This window comes from Cinclus cinclus, chromosome 2 (assembly GCF_963662255.1).
Source record: "Cinclus cinclus chromosome 2, bCinCin1.1, whole genome shotgun sequence".
In the NCBI taxonomy this organism is placed as follows: Eukaryota; Metazoa; Chordata; class Aves; order Passeriformes; family Cinclidae; genus Cinclus; species Cinclus cinclus.
The window spans coordinates 103,479,147-103,498,748 of NC_085047.1; the positions used below are offsets into that span (position 1 = coordinate 103,479,147).

The window sequence follows — 19,602 nt, forward strand, 5'->3', positions numbered from 1 at the left end:
GTGCTGTTTTCATTCTTTTTTGACTGCACTGACATAAATGTTAAATAATTTTGGACTAAAATGCATCCCACTAGTTAATGGTGAATTCCCCTTACAATTACAGGCCTATTTACTTTTGAATTTTGCAGCCACTAATTTGAGCAGGTTGATTACCTTTTTACTGTGTAGCTTTTCTGCAGAAAAGCAGCTTTTACAACTATGCTGACTTCAACTCCTTCTGTTGCTTTTTTGTATGGCTCTACAGAAAAGTCTTTGATCAAAAAACTACACTGCTGAATTAAATTACCACAGCAGAAATTGTATTATTTTTTTGTGCTGTAAACAAAGTGGATGGTGTTTAAAAAATTACCATGGTAATGTAGAAGTGCCTGGTTGTTGTTTATTTGCTAAAAGCTATTCTGTAAAATGCCAGTAGTTTCAAATTGTTATATTCTAAACTGATCACAAGATTGTGGCAGTCTAGCATTTTTCTGACTATCAGGATACTAAACTTGCAAAAAATCATGGGTTTCAACAGTTTTGTCTGTATGGCTGACCTGCCATTGCAATCAAAAACTGTCTGGTCAAGGGTGCATTTCAGCTGCAGCCTTGAAAAGTGAGCAGGGTTTGCTTGTGTCCACTGAGTGTAACCTATGGGATAGCTGATACGGTAGGAAAACAAAAGCTAATTTGTATTGTCTGAGAACTAAACATCTCTTGTATCCTCTTCTGGTGTTTCTGAATCCTCATATACCAATTTTCTACACTGCTTTGGGTTTTTTTACCATCCTAGAACTTGTTTTCAGTGTTATGTTAATTTCTAGACAAGTTATTGGTCTAGCATTCTAGCATTTTTCTTCCTCACTATTGTAAAAGAAACCATCACAGAGTGTTAATGTTTTTATTAAGATGAGGCAAACTATTTGAGCTATTGCTAATCTGATGTGCAAGCAGGTGTTCAATGTGATCTATTACTGTAGGTAGAAAACAGCGCAGTTAAAATTGTCTTGAACTTTTGGGGCACAAGAGATGAAAGCTCTGACATATCATAACTTCTCACGTTCATTATGTTTTCTGTGTAGGAATTTTCTTGGTGTGCTGTGCTTTTTGTTGAAGAAAAATAATGTGTTTATTTAGGAGGGAAATAGAGTCATGGGTCGAAAGAAGTTCAGCATCACGTTCATAACAATTTGCTGCTAACTGGATCAATACAACTTTCCCTTAGCCTAGAAGCAGCATTGCAAAGTGAAGAAAAGGTTACAGGCTATTGTTTGTGGTAGTAAACAGAATTGCTTTTTCTTGATAACTCTCTACTATATACAATAGGCTGTAACCTACACAAACAAACTTATATTATTGTCCTTGTTTCTTCTCCCTTCTTGCCTCCCATTATCCCCCTGCCTTTTCCAGTCTATGCTCACTTGTTCATGTGTTCTTAGCAATACATAGTGACTTGCTTGTTGTAGGAAAAGTGACAGAAAAGTAACAGCTTCTCACTTTGCTGTGATAACCAAACTATTTTAAAAATGTTTAATTAATTAGAGGAGTTTTCTTAGTTATTTTACTTGCATTTGAAAATAAGGTAAGTTAGTAGCAAAATGTGCTGCTTAAAGTTCCTATATTTGAAACAGGTCAATCAGTAATGGGTTGAGGAGATAAATCTGGATTTTGTACCATTGAGTTTTGCTGAATTTGCATGTGTAAATATGTACACGTGCACTATCTTTAATGTTCCAGTTCTGCCTTTAATAAGGGAGAAATAAAATAAAAGCCATGAGCTGGAGTTGTGCTGCACATTGAATTAAGTCGGTGCAACTTTGGCAAACTTCTTTTATTTCCTTTTTAGCGATGTATAAGCATGCATGTGGTTGAAATGCAGGCTGATGACTTAATCCCATAATTAACAGCAATACTTGGTGTGTAGTGAGCACCCACAGAGAGCCAGGCACTCTCCTTTCTACTGTGCCAGAGAGGGAGCCAGGACCAGGGGTTTGAGCAGGGTTCGAGTTTCAGCTGTCCCTCTCCCCAGTCCTCCCAAGGTGGCAGTACCAGTTCAGTTCCTTGGGTTTTCTCAGCACAGCTGGTGGGGGCAGCATCAGTGTGGCCAGGCAAGGGCAGTTGGCTGCAGCACTGATCTTGTTGGGAGTACTGCAAGTGAAGATTTCTTTATTGGACCTATTGCAAAAATCGGTTTTTAGCTAATAATATAAATTGGAAAAGAGACAGTAACTTTTAGCCAAAATAACTTCTACTTAAGTTATGGTGTTTCTTGCCTCCTAAAAAACCCTCCAGAAAAAAATATAGGAAAATGCTTTTTAAAAGTTGAAATAAAAATTTATATATTTAGATGTTGTCAATACGGAGAAGAATTTACCAAAAAACTCATGATTTTGAAAACTTTAAGTCTAACTCTACTTAAGTGGTTGATTTTCCCTTTTCCTGTTCCTCTCTGCAGAAAAGCTGAAAGGAAGTAAAAAAGTGAAAAAATTTAAACTACATTGTTTTTGATAAAAATTCTTGAATCAAATATGCATGTATTTATAAAACCATTTAATCATAGTACCCAATAACTAGCATTTTTTAAAGTGCAGGACATGTGCATATTAGTTTCCTAATAAACTTGTGTGCAAGCCGCCCATCAATTTATCAGAAAAATGTTCTTTATAAAAATGGCATCTAAAAAACATTAAATAGTGCAGAATGATTTACCAAAAAAACAGCCCTAACAAAACTACCCCACTGAAAAACTAACAGGTTCCTATAATTGTAAATACCACAGTATTTAGAGAATTTCTGTTTGCTGAATTTTTTTTGTTATGAGTATTTGTAAATAAACAAAAAAAATTGTAGAGAAAAAATTAAAAACCAGTTGCACAGATTTTAAGTAGGAGTCTGAAATTTTGAATGTCATTGTACCATTACAGCAGATGGAGTTGGTACATTTTCTTCTTAAAAATGTTTGCAGTCCAACTATGGCAGTATTTAAATAACAAGGCTCCCTTTTTTCTTTTTCTCCTCACTGTTTTAACAGTAGTCTATAGTTAGACATGCAATTGTTACAGAGTAAAAATCCAGCAGTTGGTGTCAAAGTCCAGTTTAACCTAAATGCATAGTGAAAGATATTTTTCAGTAGTATCTCTCTAATTTTTGTTAATATTTGAATTAGTGTTACTTCTTTGCTGTGGCCTTCCATCTCCATTTAAATATATGTATTACAATAATTCTGAAACTTGCAGATAGATTACAGACTTACGTGCTTTAGTTATCAGGAAAGGAAATCTTAAACTCTTTTTTGAAAATACAAGAATTATGTAATGTAAAAAAATTGTGGTTGTGTTCCAGTTAAAATCCATTAGCATATTCCCAGCTAAGAAACTGCACTGGATTGCAAGTAACTGTCCAGAAATTAAATAAATATAATTTACAGTTTTGGAAATAGTTGTGAAAAAATTCAGTCTCTTAATTACCACAGTAAAAAATTATTTTTAAAATCATTTCTTCACCGCTTTGTTGCAAGTTACCTCTTTCCATTAAATATAATTGTGCACACTCTAGCTTCTACTGTAAAGGTAGGAAAACACCAACCTTAATGAAAAGTAGCACATACGCTGTAGAAATTTCACAAGTGAAAAAGGTGTAATTTCTCAGGATGTCCAGCATTCTCAAAAACAGCTGTGTCAGACTGGACTGCGAGTGGGCTCCAGGGTGCCTCAGTGGAGAAGTGCAGCACTCTGAGCTGCTCTGGTGCCTGAGTTTCCTCTCAAGTACTTGTATGTTCATGAAGCTCCAGCAGAGCTTGGCTGCTAAAAGCTAAGCACCTGGATATCCCTCTCTAGAGGTGACTGGAACATTTAAGACATTTGCATCTTTCTTCTCTGGGTTATACTGGTCCATCTCAGTTTTTGTAGCCTTAGGGGTTGTTTGGCCTGTTCTAGGACTTTAACTCTTTGCTCCCTTTTCCATCAGTGAGGATGTAATGAGGAAATAAGGCTAGGTAAAGGTAACTAGGTCCATATGTGTGGAAATAGAAGAAACTCACTGCATTGCAGTAGAAACTGAGCTGAAGAGGCTTATGAGGTTATAGAATAATCTGATTTGGAGTTATTTCAAAAGCCTCTAAGTCTATTCAAAGGCAAAAGTGCTAGTAAAATGTTTCATATAATGCAATGCAGAGAAGCAAATGCAGTTGTGCTATAAAGGCATCATGAGCTTGTATCCATTTATCATCAGCCTAATCTGCTATAGTTCAGGTATAGACAGCCCTTTGCTCTGAGAGACATTTAGAAAGAGCAACACTTAAAAAATTAAGTAAGGGAAAGGTAGGGTAAGGAAAAGAAACATGATAGGAAATTTTTATCTGCTGCCTTCATGAGTATGGAGCACCATCATATCTCACATCACATTGGCCATGGACAGCTCTGGATGCCTACACATTTGGCACATGTGGAGTTTCTTTCAGTTGGATACTGGTGGGTTTGTGTATCTGATTCAGACAGGAGAGCAGCATATCTCACATTCTCAAGTTGGGATTGTGGTTCCAGGACTTGGCCAGGTTCTATATGCCCAAAAGAAACCCTGTAAACAATACTGTATGTATCCTTTCATTTGAATGCAGCACTTCACAAATGTAACTGACACAAAATAAGTGATAAAAATAGTATTCATGTTGTTAAAATCTGTGTAGGGGCTTCATCTAGGTCATAAGTAAACTGTGTAGCATATAAAACAAACAATACAGTAAAACAGGTCACCAATAAGCAAAATATGCCTTTCTTGCAACAATTGGAAAATTATTGGCATGGCCATAAGATTATTGTGGTCAAAGGTGATTTTTGCTATACTGTCTGAGTTTGGTAAAAATTTGGTTAAAAATAAATGTACATTTCTGAGAGAAAAAGCAAGAGAGAAACAGAATATAAATTCCTTGCTAATGGAATATGGCTTTATATTATTTTTAGGCTAGTGCAATCAACATAGAGGAATAGAGGGGCCTCCTGGGTCTAGTCCTCTGCTATTACAGTTAATCTCTTTCACTTAATCCTATTCAGATCTGTATTAAATTCCACATTCAAATATGGTATAAATTGCTGTTACTAGTGATGGGACCAGTAAGAGGTGATAAACTGGGTGAATGAGTATCCAGTTGTCATAATTCCAAGTAAAATGTTGGACAGAGGGGAGGAAAGATGCCAGCAAGAGATAGGCGTCTAATGAATTTGCTACAGAAAAACAAAACCCAGATGCCTCAGAAACTAGCATAAACTGTATAGGATAATAGGATAATTCAGTCTGGGAGCAACCCCAGGAGGTTCTGTGCTCTGGTCTTTGACTCAAAGCAGGGCCAGCTCTGAGGTCAGACAAGGCTTCTCAGGGCTTTGTCCAGCTGGATGTTGAACATCTCCTGAGATGGAGACTGAATGAACTCTCAGTCAACCTGCAGCACTGCTTGTCTTTCCCCATGGCAGAAAAGTTGGAGATGTACAGCAAAACAGGTATTTTGGCAATAGCTGAGTGGATAGCAGCTTGCCCAGATTTAAGGCATAGTTTCTGTTGTTTCATTGCTGCTTAGCTAAAATCATCTTGGGAAAGTGCCTCAGTAATCTCACATCTGTTTCCCAGTTCTAGACTCTCAGTCCTTTGAATTTAAGACTGAAGAGAGTAGATGTGTGTATGCAGCTTTTATATTTGAGTTCTGTTTAAGCATATATTTTGTGAAACAGTAATACTTAGTCTCCTCAGGAGCGAGAGTTAAGTTCTTTTAATTATATGGAATAATATCTGCATTGTTCTTGAGGTAAATTATTCCTGTCACAGATTAGAGACTATTTTCACTTCTGTATTGTTTCTCTTTGAAAGAAATAGTTAATATCATTAATTTGCTCTTATTGAAGGAAGTGGTGGCCAAATGAAATTTGAAAGTATTGAATATGGGAGATTTTTCATCTAATTCTATATACTGTCTGATCTTTACTAAAATCCAGAGTTAATTATTGCAGCAAAGCAAAATCCTCTAGAGATGAGGTAAGATTGATTTATGGGCCATCATGAAGCACACTGGGAGTCTTTTGTGGAAATTTTTTGTTTAAACTTTCTCTATTACCTTCTTTTGCACTGTGACCATGAGGGGAAAAAAAAATGACCTGTCATAATTTCTTTCCATGACAAAGTGGGGAATTCTTTAAAAATGAGAGAGCTACTGTGAAGGTCATCTAGTCCAGCTCTTCCAATCTAGATTTATTCCTTACTGCATAGAACATAATGGTCTGAAAGTGTAATTTTATATGATCTAGAGACGTAGATCTATACACTAATAAATCTCTCATCTAAGAACATTTCCTAATTTCCTTTCACATCCCCATTCTGCTTTTTTCTATTATTTATTTCACAGAATCATTCCTGATTGTATCCTGCTTTTATTATCTGATAGAGGACCATTTCCTTTGTAGGTATTAGCATTGTTTGTACATCAGTAAGCTACATTACCTGTAGCTGGTACAATCACAATATCACAGTTTTATTTTTTATTAATGTAGAATAAGTGATTTAGTCCCTTGGTTATTCCCCTTCGATAAAGGTGAGATTAGGTGCAGCACATTTTAGCAGAGAAGTTTGTCAGGTATTGCACAGAGGGGACTCAGCATGAGTTAGCACTGCAATATGGTCAGGAGTGTCACATCCTGGAGAACTTTGATCTAGGGCCTGACTTCTCTACTGGCTCTTCTCTGTTCTCCTTTCTGCACAGAGGAAAGGGAGATACCAGGACTATGAAAGCATTTAACCAAGGACACTGGCTGGCATGTGTCATGAAATTTGGCATGTATTGAGTGGTGGAAATGTTTGAATTAATGGAGCACATGTCCCTGTTTCAGCGTGCCATTTTATCAGAATGCTTTGCCAAAGAGCTCCATTGTTTCTGAACAAGGGATTTTTTTTCCAAGTAGTGGTTTTTGTCTCCAGAGGAGTCTCTGCCCCATTCCTCTGCCCCACTTACACAGTGGTGCCCCCTCGACACACAATATGGGAGATTGTATGGTTCCGTCTGGGAGGAAAATGGCTCTCTGCAGCACTGCAGCTCCTGAACTGAAGCTGTTTAATTAGGTGTTTCTGTTTCACTGGAGAGAAGTGCTTGTTGCTTAGTACCTGATCCCTGAGTCAGCCAATCCATCTCTGCTACTGAGCTGTGGAGGAAAAACCAACCTGGTATTTTTCATAAAGCAATAACTGCTTTTTGTCCACTTCTCAACTATATCACTTTGCTTTCAGATTAACCTAAGTAGATAGTATTTCCAGCACTACAGAATTCTGACTTTGGAATGATGTGTAAAACTTCTTGTAAGCTGGTTTCTACCCATAAGGTCACTATGGCCAGCTCAGAATTAAAAAGACCTAATGTTATCTTTCCCCACCTTCTGCAAAAGGCTGCTTCATCTTACGGTTAGGGGAAATTTAACTGAATTCCAGCAAGTAATGAGACTTTTATCCTGGAATGAATTGTTCTTTTTCTGCCTTAATTCATAAGGGCAGTGGAAGTGTTTGGTATGTATTTTATCAGAACGTATAATTCCTGATGTACCGAAACTCTTTCCTTTTTTTCCCCCTGAGAACTTCCCCTCTGTTGAAAGCCAGAAGGAGTTTTCTGTTTCTTTCACCAAAGCACATTATGTCCAAGTGCTAACAGAGAGTAACTTGCAATAGTGTATCTTCCTTAAAGCAGAAATCTGTTTTCTCAGGTTTTTTCTGTCATGCAGTCTGACAGAGCAGTATGAAAGAGATCATGCTGAAGGGCACAATCAGAAGTGTTGCTCACTCCTCCTGCAGAGGAAGGTGTACGTGCTCATTGCCATAAGCAAGCACCAAGGTGTTGTAAGGGGGCATGGGACTTTTATTCCAGGCTAATGATTTTTCTTCTACAAAGACCATGGACTTGGTACAAGATGTTGTTAATGCCCCTCGGGTGATTTTTGTTTGTTTTACAGCAGTTTGTTTTCTTCTGAGATGGTCCAAGATTGGCTCCATGTTGTGCCACAGAGAACTGCTCTAATCCAATAATAGATCAAGAATAAGTTTCTTAAATCTGTTTGGGCAGTCTTGTTTAAATAAGCATACAAGGAAAATCTACCTTCCCTATGAATAACACAAATCTCCTAAGCAAAGCAAGATTTTTCCTAGAGGAAATTGCAAAATTTGATATCTGCTGGAGGGGCATAGCAGCAGGGCACAAGTATCCACAAGACTTCTCAAATGCTTTTTTGACTTGTCTCAGACAACTGTGAAAGGACATAAGACAATGGACAAAAATTGAAATATGGGAAATTCCATATAAACATAAGAAGATACTTTTACTGTGAAGATGCTTTACCTGGAACAGGTTACCCATGGAGTTTATGGAGTCACCATCTTGGAGATACTAAAAGCCCAACTGGACACAACCCTGAATAATATTCTCTGCTTGAGTCTGCTTTGAGCAACAAGGCTGGAAAAAATTATCTCCAGGGCTGACTTCCTGCCTCAGATGTTTTGTAGTTTTCCTGACTGGTCTGTTCTCCTCAGTAAGAAGTTAAACTGGGAACTGATGGGGAGTAGAAATCAAAATATATGGTTAAATATTGTTCTGCAATAGGTGATAGTTTAGTTTCTATTTTCCTTCTTAAATGGGTTCAGTTGAAACACACAGTGATGGAGCAACTGATGCATCTTGGACTTTTGCTATTAAAGGATACATACAGTTTTTGAATCCTCCCTTTCTCTCCTGGATTTCTTAATGTCAATAAAAAGTAGTGTGGGAGGTACCAAAATTACATGTTTCAAAATAGATGTAGAGCAGAAGAATGATCTCAGAATAAATTATTCTAATGAACAGCACTTGTGTGGTTTAACTTTTTATTCTTATTTGCTTCAGGCAGCTATAACACAGTGCTGCAGTCCTTGTTATGTCAGTCAAAAAGACTCGGGGAATATGAGAACTCTCATTTAAAGTTAATATTGTCCAGGAGTTTTACTGCTTTGGTATTTCAGTTAAAGAGCCCTGTGGCTTAATGGCTAAGTAGGAAAATCTTTCCCTGGTGGTGGAAGGCAGCACCACTGTATATTATTTTTCCAAATAGCCTGAAGGTTTAAAAAAATCATTTTATTTTTGCATTCATTATGTAACAACTTCACACAAAATATTTGCACTAGCTTCTGCAACTGCTAACCACTGTAACTGCTAACTAACTGCTAACTACTGTGCCATTTGCCACAGAGCCCCCCCCTCAAATGATAAGCAAACATTTAGAAATGGGAGAATGAATAAGAATCCCTGAGCAGAAAAGATGTGCTTGCTGTCACATTTCAGAGGATTGTAGTTCTGCCCTTAGCTAGCCTCTTCTTCTTGGATAAGCAGACATAGGAGCAGGTGTATGAAAAGAATAGACATCTTCGATATTATCAATCCTTGTAGACTGTGATAAGGAGACCATCCTGCACAGCTCATAAAGCCATTGCTCACCTCAGAGGCAGATAAAAAGCTGGCAGCTTCAAGATCTCAGCCTACCTTTTTACAGTAAAAAACTCTTAAAGTTTTTCTTAAGAAAAACTGTTTCTTTTCTGTTTCTTTCTCTTTGTGGTTATTAACAAAATGCAAGGAAGAAAATCTGCTGCTGTTTGGCAGGTTTCAGAATTTCTGATCTGACAGAGGTCTTCCTTTATCATGTCTTTGTAACACAGTCCTTGAAAACTTTATTTTCCCCAAACATCCACAAAAATAATTAGTACTGTTTTCTCTTAAGTTCTTAATGGAGACTAAACAAGATGGTAAACAAAAAAAAAAAATATTTTGGCAAAATTCTGTGTTGCAAGTTCCCCTAAGCATGAGATGTTAATACTGATGTAGAGTGTGATGTATCTAAATAGGTTTGCATTTTCCCCTTTTTCAGTCTTGTAGCTCTGAAATTCTGGATCTCAACACACCAAATGCAGAGGAATGTGTATGTGGTATATCAAAACTGTGAAAATAGAACATTGCCAGTGCTCTCAAAGCACTGAGAGCTATCTCTCAAAGTGAGAGATCAGTGATATAATTGGCAGAACCAGCTTTCATTTTTTTCCCAGATACTGGCTTTTGCTTCTGTAGCAGAAAGTTCCAGTAATCAGATGTCTTACAAGCTGAAACTATAGAGAAAGCTGTCTTACAGTGACAGAGGGAAACTGCCTTCCTGTAAACAGTTCCTGAGTGTCTAAACTTGCGGCTTGAGAAAAATTAGATTTGACCTGAGCTCTAAATAAAGCTATAAAGATATGTACCATTTTCCCTTCCAATCAGACTGAGCTCAAATTTCGGTAGGTGAATTGGATATTATTTTTTCCATAACCTGGTTCTTTCTTCCAGCTTTTTTTAAAATGAGTGAGTGAAAATCTCTGAAGAATTCTTCACTAATCTGAAGAATAGTGGAGAAAGAAAAAAGCCCTTGAATGAGAATTTTAGGAGCTGTCCAATTTAGTACTAGTTGCTATGGCAAATCTATTCCTTCAGAGAATCCTCAGTTGTGGTCTTTTTTTTGGTAGACCTACAAAGTCCGTTACTATGAAGAAGTTTATATGACTATTAGAATATATTTATTTTTTGTACAGGGACGTAACATTGTTGGTCACACCTACCTAATTTATATTAGATCTTAGAGAAGCTCTAAGGAACAGCTTGACTGCAAACCTTTAGACAGCTTCCTCAGACTCTTGAAGTTTGTCAAAATAACAGTTCTTCTCCAATGTATCATTTTGATAACCAGTCTATTTTTTTTTACCTTTTTGGGGGGCTATCAACTGGAATAGAAGTTTTCTAACATTCCTCATAACAGTTTTATCAGACATTGTCCTCTTCAGATAGAAGTTTCACTCCAATTTAATATTAGTATTGAGAGATCAGTTTATTATTTTTCCTCTTCGGCAGGAAACAAATAAATTAATCGAAATTCAATTTCACACTTTCATTTTAATACATTTTTCCTAATAGAGAGCTATGAGATTAGTTCTAAGTAAATTAATAATAACTATATTTTCAAGCTTCTGAACATCAATGATTAACTTTCAATCTTGTTTCCCTACAGAGTAAAATAGAGCAGTCACAGGACTAACCAATAATAAATACTTTCTCTGAGGAGTGAAACTCTGGGAATGAGACAAAAACATGATAGTCTCATTTCTTTAAAATTTTGTGTTATACATACAGAGGTGCTGATGTGGGATTGCATGCATGCAGATAGTATTGATAATTCCACCTATACAGGATTATTTTTTTGCTAAAGAGCAAGTACAGTTACGTGCCAGTGGATCTCTTTGGTTGGTGTGAGCCCCCACCTGCAAGTTTTTTGCAATGTAGCTGCATTGCTGTGCTTATAATCCTTAAAGGCTTGTGCTGGGGCAGGTTGCTCTTTACAGGTGTGCAGTCTGCTGGCCTTTTGGAACTCTGTCAATCGTTTTGAAGACTGTTAAAGTGAACCCAACCCACACAGGAAGTCTGGTAATGAACAATTGCAGGAAGAGAGGAACTGTTATGGCTCTTTCCTGCACAATGAAGTCTCCATTGCCTCATGGAATTTGCAGCTAAGATCTTAAAAAAGTAGGGCTAGAAGCATGCTAGAACCTTTGTAAGAAAAACCAGACAGACAAAATAACAAACAAAAAAACCCCAGCCAAAAAGCCCCACAAAAACCAAAACACCAAACCAGAAACATAGAAAAAACACCACCCTTTAATTAATGGTGTTTTATTCCTCTTAAAATACTTGTCCTTTGAGGCTGCTAATAGGAAAGGCAGACATCTTTACATTAAATGTTTCTTTGATATTCTCCTTAGAGATGCATTTGTCAAAGGGCTTGGTCTAGGTGTATTATTAAATACTCGATCACATATTACAGGAGAAAATCATTGTGTCTGAAAAACTCACTGAGTCTCAGTGTATTCAAAGGGGTTTTGATATATGTTAAACATAAACCTTGCTTTTGGGCAATGGAAAGTTTTTCTAGTTGTATTTTAGATGACTGAAAAGTATATAACACAGAACATGATTAAACAATTTAAAATTTTCTTCAGGAGTGCCAGTTTCCTCTTGTCTTAGGGTACTTGTCTATCTAATCTTCTTGGTGTCTGTCTTGTTTCCGTTTTAGTCATTATTTTGAGTTACTAAAAACTTTCTTTAATATGGAATGCTGCTTTCTATTTCATTTCATGCTTGCTCTCAGAATTAGTAAAAGAGGTGGATTCTTGGAAACTGGGACATGTTTATGAGAGCAATAACTCAAAGCTCAAAATGTATCAGAATCAAAATGCCATGAACATACATTGAATCTGGCTTTGTGGGCAAGTGATTAAACAGTATCTTACAGCAAGTTTGCATTAGTACAACTAAACTTCATGTTTTGGTGTAAATCCATGTTTTTGGTTTCATGTAATTTAGAAGTGCTAGTTACTTATGTCCGTATTTGCCACATCACAGAATTAAGCTGTTTTTAAAGGGGAAACATTATGGTGGCCAACATGAAGATTGGTTGCTTAAAGAAGCCCTTGAATCTACCCCTTTGGAGATAGTTTGTCTATGCTTAGAGATGACTCAGAACAATGAGATCCAGTATTGGCTTCAAAGCAAGCCTTACTCTCATCAGGAGGAAGGACATGACCTCCTGACAACACTGAGAAAATGGCACTAAGCATTATCTTAAAACTGGTTAGAGGCTGTAGATTGCATTCAGTGAGTTCCTAAAATAGCAACAAAAGAAGGATTTTTAGATTTCATCCTCACTTTTTTGTTGCTGTTGTTGTGCTGTTTTCTAATTACATATTTTATGTTTCATATACGTTTTCTGAGTTAAGAAGAAAGATGGTGCTGTTTTTTGCAAAGGGTCAGCTAGCTTGAAGCCTGAAATCTATGTAAAATAGTCTAAAGTGTTAGTTAAAATCACTATAGTTTAAATAGTTCCCAGGAACTTTGCTCAGTTGTAGACTTTGCCCTTAATTATGTTTTAATTCAATGAGCTAATTTAGAATAATAACTAAATTTAATAAAACCTATTTTGCAATATAACATAATGTATGGAAAAATGGTTAGACATGTAAATTACATGCTTTCTTCCTGTTAAAAACTGATACCCCTTCATTACCCTTTCTTCCCAAAAACTGACTCAGAAGTTGAGGTGTGAGCTGAGGTTTGCAGGTTCATTTTACAGACAAAACATCTAAAGAGAAGGCTTTTCATATTGTTCTCACCTGCTCTCAGAATCACTTGGGAGAAAATGGAGCAGAGATTTTCCTTTTCTGTTTTGACATTGTGAAAACAGTAGTGCAGAAAAGTCAAACAGTAGAATGAAATTGTCTGAGTTGTGGAGAAGCACTGAAGTTTTGGATTTTTATGTGTGGGGGGTTTTTTCATCCAGTTTGAATTAAGTAAGATTTTCAGAGGGAGTTTGCACACTTCTTCTCAGCAGCTCTGTTACTCCTTAAGATCTCTTTCAGTCCTTTGCAGGTTGAAATACTTCATGTGATGTAATTGGGATGGTGTTGATGCCTTGGTTTGTTGAGAGCTGTTGCTGATTTAATTGGTACCAGTAGCAGAAGAAAAAGGACAAGAGCCAGGGAATTAAAATGAGTGGGATCTTTTTTACTTCCCAGTGGAGGCTTACTTTGACCCTCTGAGGTAGCAATAGAGTGGAATTGATTTTGTCAGAGAGGGTCTCCGAGGCATCACCACATCTAGCCAGTCAGTTACATTTTTTAATTACACTTAAGTATTGTCTTGCTGGTAATTTTTCCCCATGGGCATGTTGGTTTTTGCTGCATGAAAATCTCAGCCATGAAGCAAGAGATCCCTTTGAAGCTGAGTCTGCTGCAGGTGAGCTCTCGGGTGTGGGAAGCAGGGGAGAGAAGATTACAATGGAGTCATTAAGGTTGGAAAAGGACTCTCCAGGATTATTGAGTCCAACATTTCACCAAACAATGTCATGTCACTTAAGCCATAGCACTAAGTGCCACGTGCAAAACCAGAGCCGCTCTTTGAATTGAACCTGAGGGTTTGTCTTACCTGCTAGGAACAGGATTTGGGATTGGAGAGCTGTCAGTGCTTTTGCTTAGATTTATTTTTACCAAGTGACACAAAAGTGTTGATTTCTTGTATTGACTCCTGGCAAGCTGAAATAGGAGGTTTTAATACTCAGACACACTCTAGTGTGACCTTGTATTAGTTTTAAGGCTGATACATTTGTCTGCCTTCCTAGAAAACTAAAATTCAAAACAAGTGAAATCATGTCTTTAAATTTTGGCTGATTACAGAATTTTTTGATTTACAGAATTTATTTTTTTTTTAGTTCACTGGAGATTGTACTTATCTGAGTCCAAGTTTATAAACAGAAATGGTTATAAAATGTGTTAATATTTACTGATATTATTATTAATCTGATAAGATCTTAAATAAAGGAGCCATTTCTATCCTGTGTCATTGTCAAGGTAGTGGGTTAGTTTGTGGGAATGGATCAGCTGGAGAGAAATACCTCCACTTAAAACCTGATGAAAAAATAAAGTTCTAGTTTAGACTTTTTATTTGGGAAATTTGTTCCCAGTTGTGATTTAGCAGAATTTGCTGGTGCCTTTAGAATGCTAGACCTGGTTCTGAGAAAATTGTCTGATGGTCAAATGACCATTGCGTGAATACTTACACAGCTGCATTAGGCTGTTATTATTAGCTGCATTAGTGTGTTATTTTGCATATTTACTTACAGATATCAAGAATACTTTATTTAGTGTGTAAATTAGAAATACATGGGCTGTGTAGCTTCGTTATCATAGTAAACAGAGAAATTCCTTTTTTATTAACAGAACAAGAGAAGGGTGACCATTCTGGACAGAAACTACAGTTGGTTTGGCAACCTAACTGGTGATTTGTTCTGAGATGTTTCACAGTGTGCTTTTGCTTTACAACCTTATGGACAGGTGAACTAAAATTACATTTTTCTTAGGCCTAGAAGTCTCTTGGATGGTGTTGCCTGTTATGACTTCACGTAACATTTCTTTTATTAGAAGTATGTGGTTGAATATAAACATTGTGTTTTCACCTCTTCTATTTTGATTTTCTTGTAGACATTTCAGCAGTCTTCTCTACAGCAGAAAAGTAAAAAGAAGAACAAAGGTAAAAAATAAATTTATTTTCATATATGGGTAGGAAGGGAATTGCCAAGATTAATTTTATGGTATTACAGTATGTGAGGAGCTCTAACTGGTAGCTCCAATAAAATGTTCAGTTCAGTTGATCATGCTGAGAATGTATTAGTCCATTACTGATGTCTCATAGTTTCCTAATGCTCCTCTACCTTCATGTATCTGCTTTTATCTTTTTTTTTTTGAATACTTAGACTCTAGCCTCTTTGGGGCCAGGGTTGGTTTTTCCAGCTGTGTTCAGGTAATGCCTCACTGCAGCACTTGCTCATTACCTACGCTCTCAGGTAATTTATATCATAGTAAATTTTCCTCCTTTGATTTTGAAGTACAAAGGCCTTAGTAACTGTTTAGTTTCCAAAAGAGCTGCAAAGAGAGGTTTGTGAACACCTGTGACGTACTTAAATAGTTGTATTTGGTAACCAAGTGGGAAGTACATGAGTTTATATGTTGTGTGCCTTATTCTAATGTGAAATATAAATCTGTTTAAAATTAGAAATAATATTTTTTTCTTATTTTTAAATATCTTGCCTTTCTTCTGTCTTTCCTTTCTGTGTTGCTTTTTTTGGGTCTTATCCATAGAAGATGAGCTCTGAGATGTTGAACGTGGTTTGGTTTGATTTGCTTTGGCTTTTAACTTACAATGGTGTGCATAAGCTTTGCTTTGTGGTCAAAATAGAATGCTTGTAATAATTTTCATGGCAATTTGAGGTTGAAATTTCCAATTAATTTTCTTAAACAGATATATAGTGCTTTCTGACTAGGTATCTCATTGATTTAGTGGACAAATCAAATGCTTTCACCTCACGTCGTTGTCATTTTCAGCTCCTATTCCTGGTAAAAGCAAAAGACGGATCTCATGTAAAGATCTTGGTCGAGGGGACTGTGAAGGCTGGCTTTGGAAAAAGAAGGATGCCAAGAGTTATTTCTCCCAAAAATGGAAGAAGTACTGGTTTGTCCTGAAGGACACATCTCTGTATTGGTATATCAATGAAGAGGTAAACATCTGTACTCATAGTCTAAGTGAATACTTTGTGTAGTGCTGTAGTCATGATCTAGTGGGAAAACAATGCTTTCAGTGCTTATATATGTTAGTAACTTTATTCACCCAAATAATAATATCAAAATTAATATTAACCGCCTGAAAAAATTTCATGAGGGTTTTGAGATATTTGTTCCTTCTAATGCACCTTTTACTACATGGAGAAATAACACAGTTTTCTGTGTCCTCATGACACCGGTTTAGAATAAATTTATCCCTGAACCCTTGAAAGTGAAAAGGTAATTATTTAATCCTGTCATTCAAGCTTAGTCACGGAAGTGTAAACTTTAATGTTGTGCTGCCTGGTGTTCCTTGTTTATCTCTGCTAGGCAATTAAAGCAGATAGCTCTGTTTTCTTAGTTCTGTTCTCCTGTTGTTTTTTCTTTGTAGCTTTTGATATGATTTCAGTGCTCATATGTGCTGAACTTAAAACCACAGGAGCATCCCAGCTGAATTGTGTGCAGCTTTGATTATGCAACATTTTCTGCATTATTATACACATTTATTATATCAGCTTTAGCCGCAAAGCTTTTTACCAGTGTTAGGATACCTTGATTTTTAATCCTATTAGACTCATTAGTAAGTATGCTGAGGTAAAACCGCTGTTAACATCTGCATGCACTCTGCCCTGGACTTGTTCTTTTAATCACAACAAGCATTTTTTTCCTTTGCAAAGCAATCTGCAACTTCTCCCTGAGTAAACAGAAAGCAAGTTGTTCCATAGCCAGAGTTCTCAAAATCTGTTTTCTCAGACTCATTCCACTTGTACCTTGATCCCAGCTCAGATCAGTAACTCTAACTCCCTCCTCTCCATTCTCCCTCCCTTGGCTACCACAAGGTTTTCATCAGGGCAGTTACTGATGCCTACAGGTGCAGTTGGTGCTCAGCAGCCAGATCCAAGGAGCAGCTGAAACCTCTGAGTTGTGCCATCCTTCCCCATGGGGAGGGCAGTGCTCTCAGCAGCTCTGTCTCCTGCCTGTCCCAAGTTTTCCCAAGATTTTCTGAGTTCTGGTTATTTTTGAGACCTCAGCTCTCTCAGCGCAGTGTCTGTCATCACCAGTAGACTCAAAGGCTGGTAGGGGGTCCCTCAGTGGCAGGTGGACAGCCAAGCCAATGCTGCTTTTGCCAAGACTCCGTTTCTCTAGGCAACCATTCAAAAAAGAAATAGCTAGATTATTCTAAACAGTGTCTTTTTGATTTTAAATACCTGCTAATGCAGAACCAGTTACAATCCTGTGCCTTTCACAAAATGGCTCCAGTTTTATATGCTGATTTGTGCCTTTTACTTATTTTAAGAAGGCATATGGATTGCATATGTGGTGTAAATTACCGTTTAAACTCTTAGGAAAAGATGTATATTCATGGAATTCCTTCAAATACATTTGTGTGTTTTCCAGCTTAATTTCTATGATCCTGTATTAATTTTGCATGCAAAGTTATGAGCCGTTAAATAAGGGAGTCTGTGTTGTTGATGTAATAGTAGCTTAATATAAATAATGCTTTCAAACTGTGAAAAGTCAAGAGATTGTGTAGCTGATAAAAAAAAGTGTAAATCTTCAGAGGAGAGGGTAGGAAGGTCAGATATATTCTGAGTGTTGTAGAGAGACGAAAGTAGCTGAAGAGATATCATGCCTCTTAGCTGTGATACATAAAAATGATAAACAACACCCATTGAAATTGCTTTTTTCTCTGTTTCTTCCACTAGGTTGCATTTCTCCTTACTAATTAGTCCATTTTCCAAAAAAAATTAACTACTACAATAACTAATTGACTGAATAAATTTGGTCATTTTATCTATTTTCAAATGTTGGTTCAGCTGTGAAATTGTTTCAGAAAATTGGGTATTTAAAATTGTAGTTTTCGCCAAGGGATCTGCCTTGCTACTTCTGCAAAAGTCTGAGTGACTTCTGTGGGAGGTTTGCCAGAGCAGAGCAGACATTAGTATTCCTTTTGTAAGAAGCAGGCAAGTGAAAATATTTGTAAGTTTTCAACATGGTGGAGCTTTTTTCCTGAAACTTTAGCCACAGTAATATCTGGAACTATCTTTGCAGGATGAAAAAGCAGAAGGATTCATCAGTCTACCTGAATTTAAAATTGACAGAGCCAGTGAATGCCGCAAGAAATAGTAAGCATGCTTAAAAATAATGCAGTGCTACAATGAATAAAGTGCAAACAAAGGACAAAGTTTTCCCTGAAACAGGGAGATAATGGACTTTGTTACAATTGTCATGAGGTTGTATCACAGAATAAGGTCATACAGATAAAGCAAATTAATTTTTTGTGTTGTGTGTGCCATCTTGCCCAAAGAAGGCTATTTTTTCACTTCACCATGAACCACAGTGCCTAACTAGACCAAAATTAATTATGAGCAAGAAGACTGCCTGGCTGCTTTTGTTCCTTTGTTTTCCTAGTTTTCCTTTCTCTTTTTTTTTCCTTTGTTTTTGGGGTTGCTATTTTTTTGTTGTTGTTGTTTGTTGGGGGTTGGAGAGTGTGTGTGTGCTTTATACTCAATAAAGAGCTTTAAGCATTAGACAAAGACCATCCAAACAAAAAAGTCCCCAAGTTCATGGGCAGGCATCAATATTTAATGTAACTCCAAATTAGTTAGCATCATCTCAAAGTTTGCTGAGACATTTCAGCCCTGAGGCAGAGTTAAAAAAAAAAAAGAGAGAGAATTACAGTGATTTGTTGTGTTTTTGTTATGTGACCTAAAGATCTCAAAGAACGTTTCTTCTCACCTGTTTATGCTGCTATCCAGATTTGTGCCATTGCACAAATCCATTCATTATTTAGATAAATTCAAGCTTATGTAGCAATGTGACAGTTGCATGCTCCCACAGAGATAATTTTAAAGTCATTATTGTTCAAAATTTTTTGCCTCGCCTTCTAATGATTTGTACAGTTTTTTAAACAGGACTGGAATTGCTGAAATTTGTGCAAAACATCATTTTCAAATGTAAAATGGTATTATTTGTAGTACCTACAGTTCTACAGAAAGCACCAACCTTGTATCAGTTGATCTATATCTCTCTTTGGGATGAACTCTATACTTAAAGGTGGTCTTGAAGGGCAGAAGATTAAACTTGCATTAAAAAAAAATAAAAGATACATTAGCTTGAGCCTTGTCCTGTGTCCTTGGGCCACATGCAAAGAGTGCTTCATTGTTTCTTTTATGCTTCAGCAGCAGCATAAAGTCAACTCATTTTTCAGAATTGCACCCTGCTTAAATTGTTTTGGTTTGGTTTTACTTGATTTAGTGTCTACTGAATAGCCGCACGTAAAGTGTGGTTATTAACATTCTTTGCTTGAGCAGCAGATAAAGGCAAAAAACCCTATAAGAATCCAGATGACAGATGCTGTAACAGTTTTAAGAAGTCCAGTTTTAGGTCTCAGTAACCTGATGATGT

General features: G+C 36.8%; 1 protein-coding gene across 4 annotated transcripts in view; it reads left to right on the plus strand.

Annotated features, from left to right (window-relative positions):
• CNKSR2 (connector enhancer of kinase suppressor of Ras 2) overlaps positions 1-19,602 on the plus strand; it is a 202,976-nt gene that overhangs the window by 132,286 nt on the left and 51,088 nt on the right. For all 4 annotated transcript variants that reach the window (XM_062515145.1, XM_062515146.1, XM_062515147.1 and 1 more), the window contains 3 exons: positions 15,079-15,127; positions 15,979-16,151; positions 18,247-18,320. In XM_062515145.1, coding sequence (XP_062371129.1) covers positions 15,079-15,127; positions 15,979-16,151; positions 18,247-18,320 — 296 coding nt within the window. The remainder of the gene's footprint in view (positions 1-15,078; positions 15,128-15,978; positions 16,152-18,246; positions 18,321-19,602) is intronic.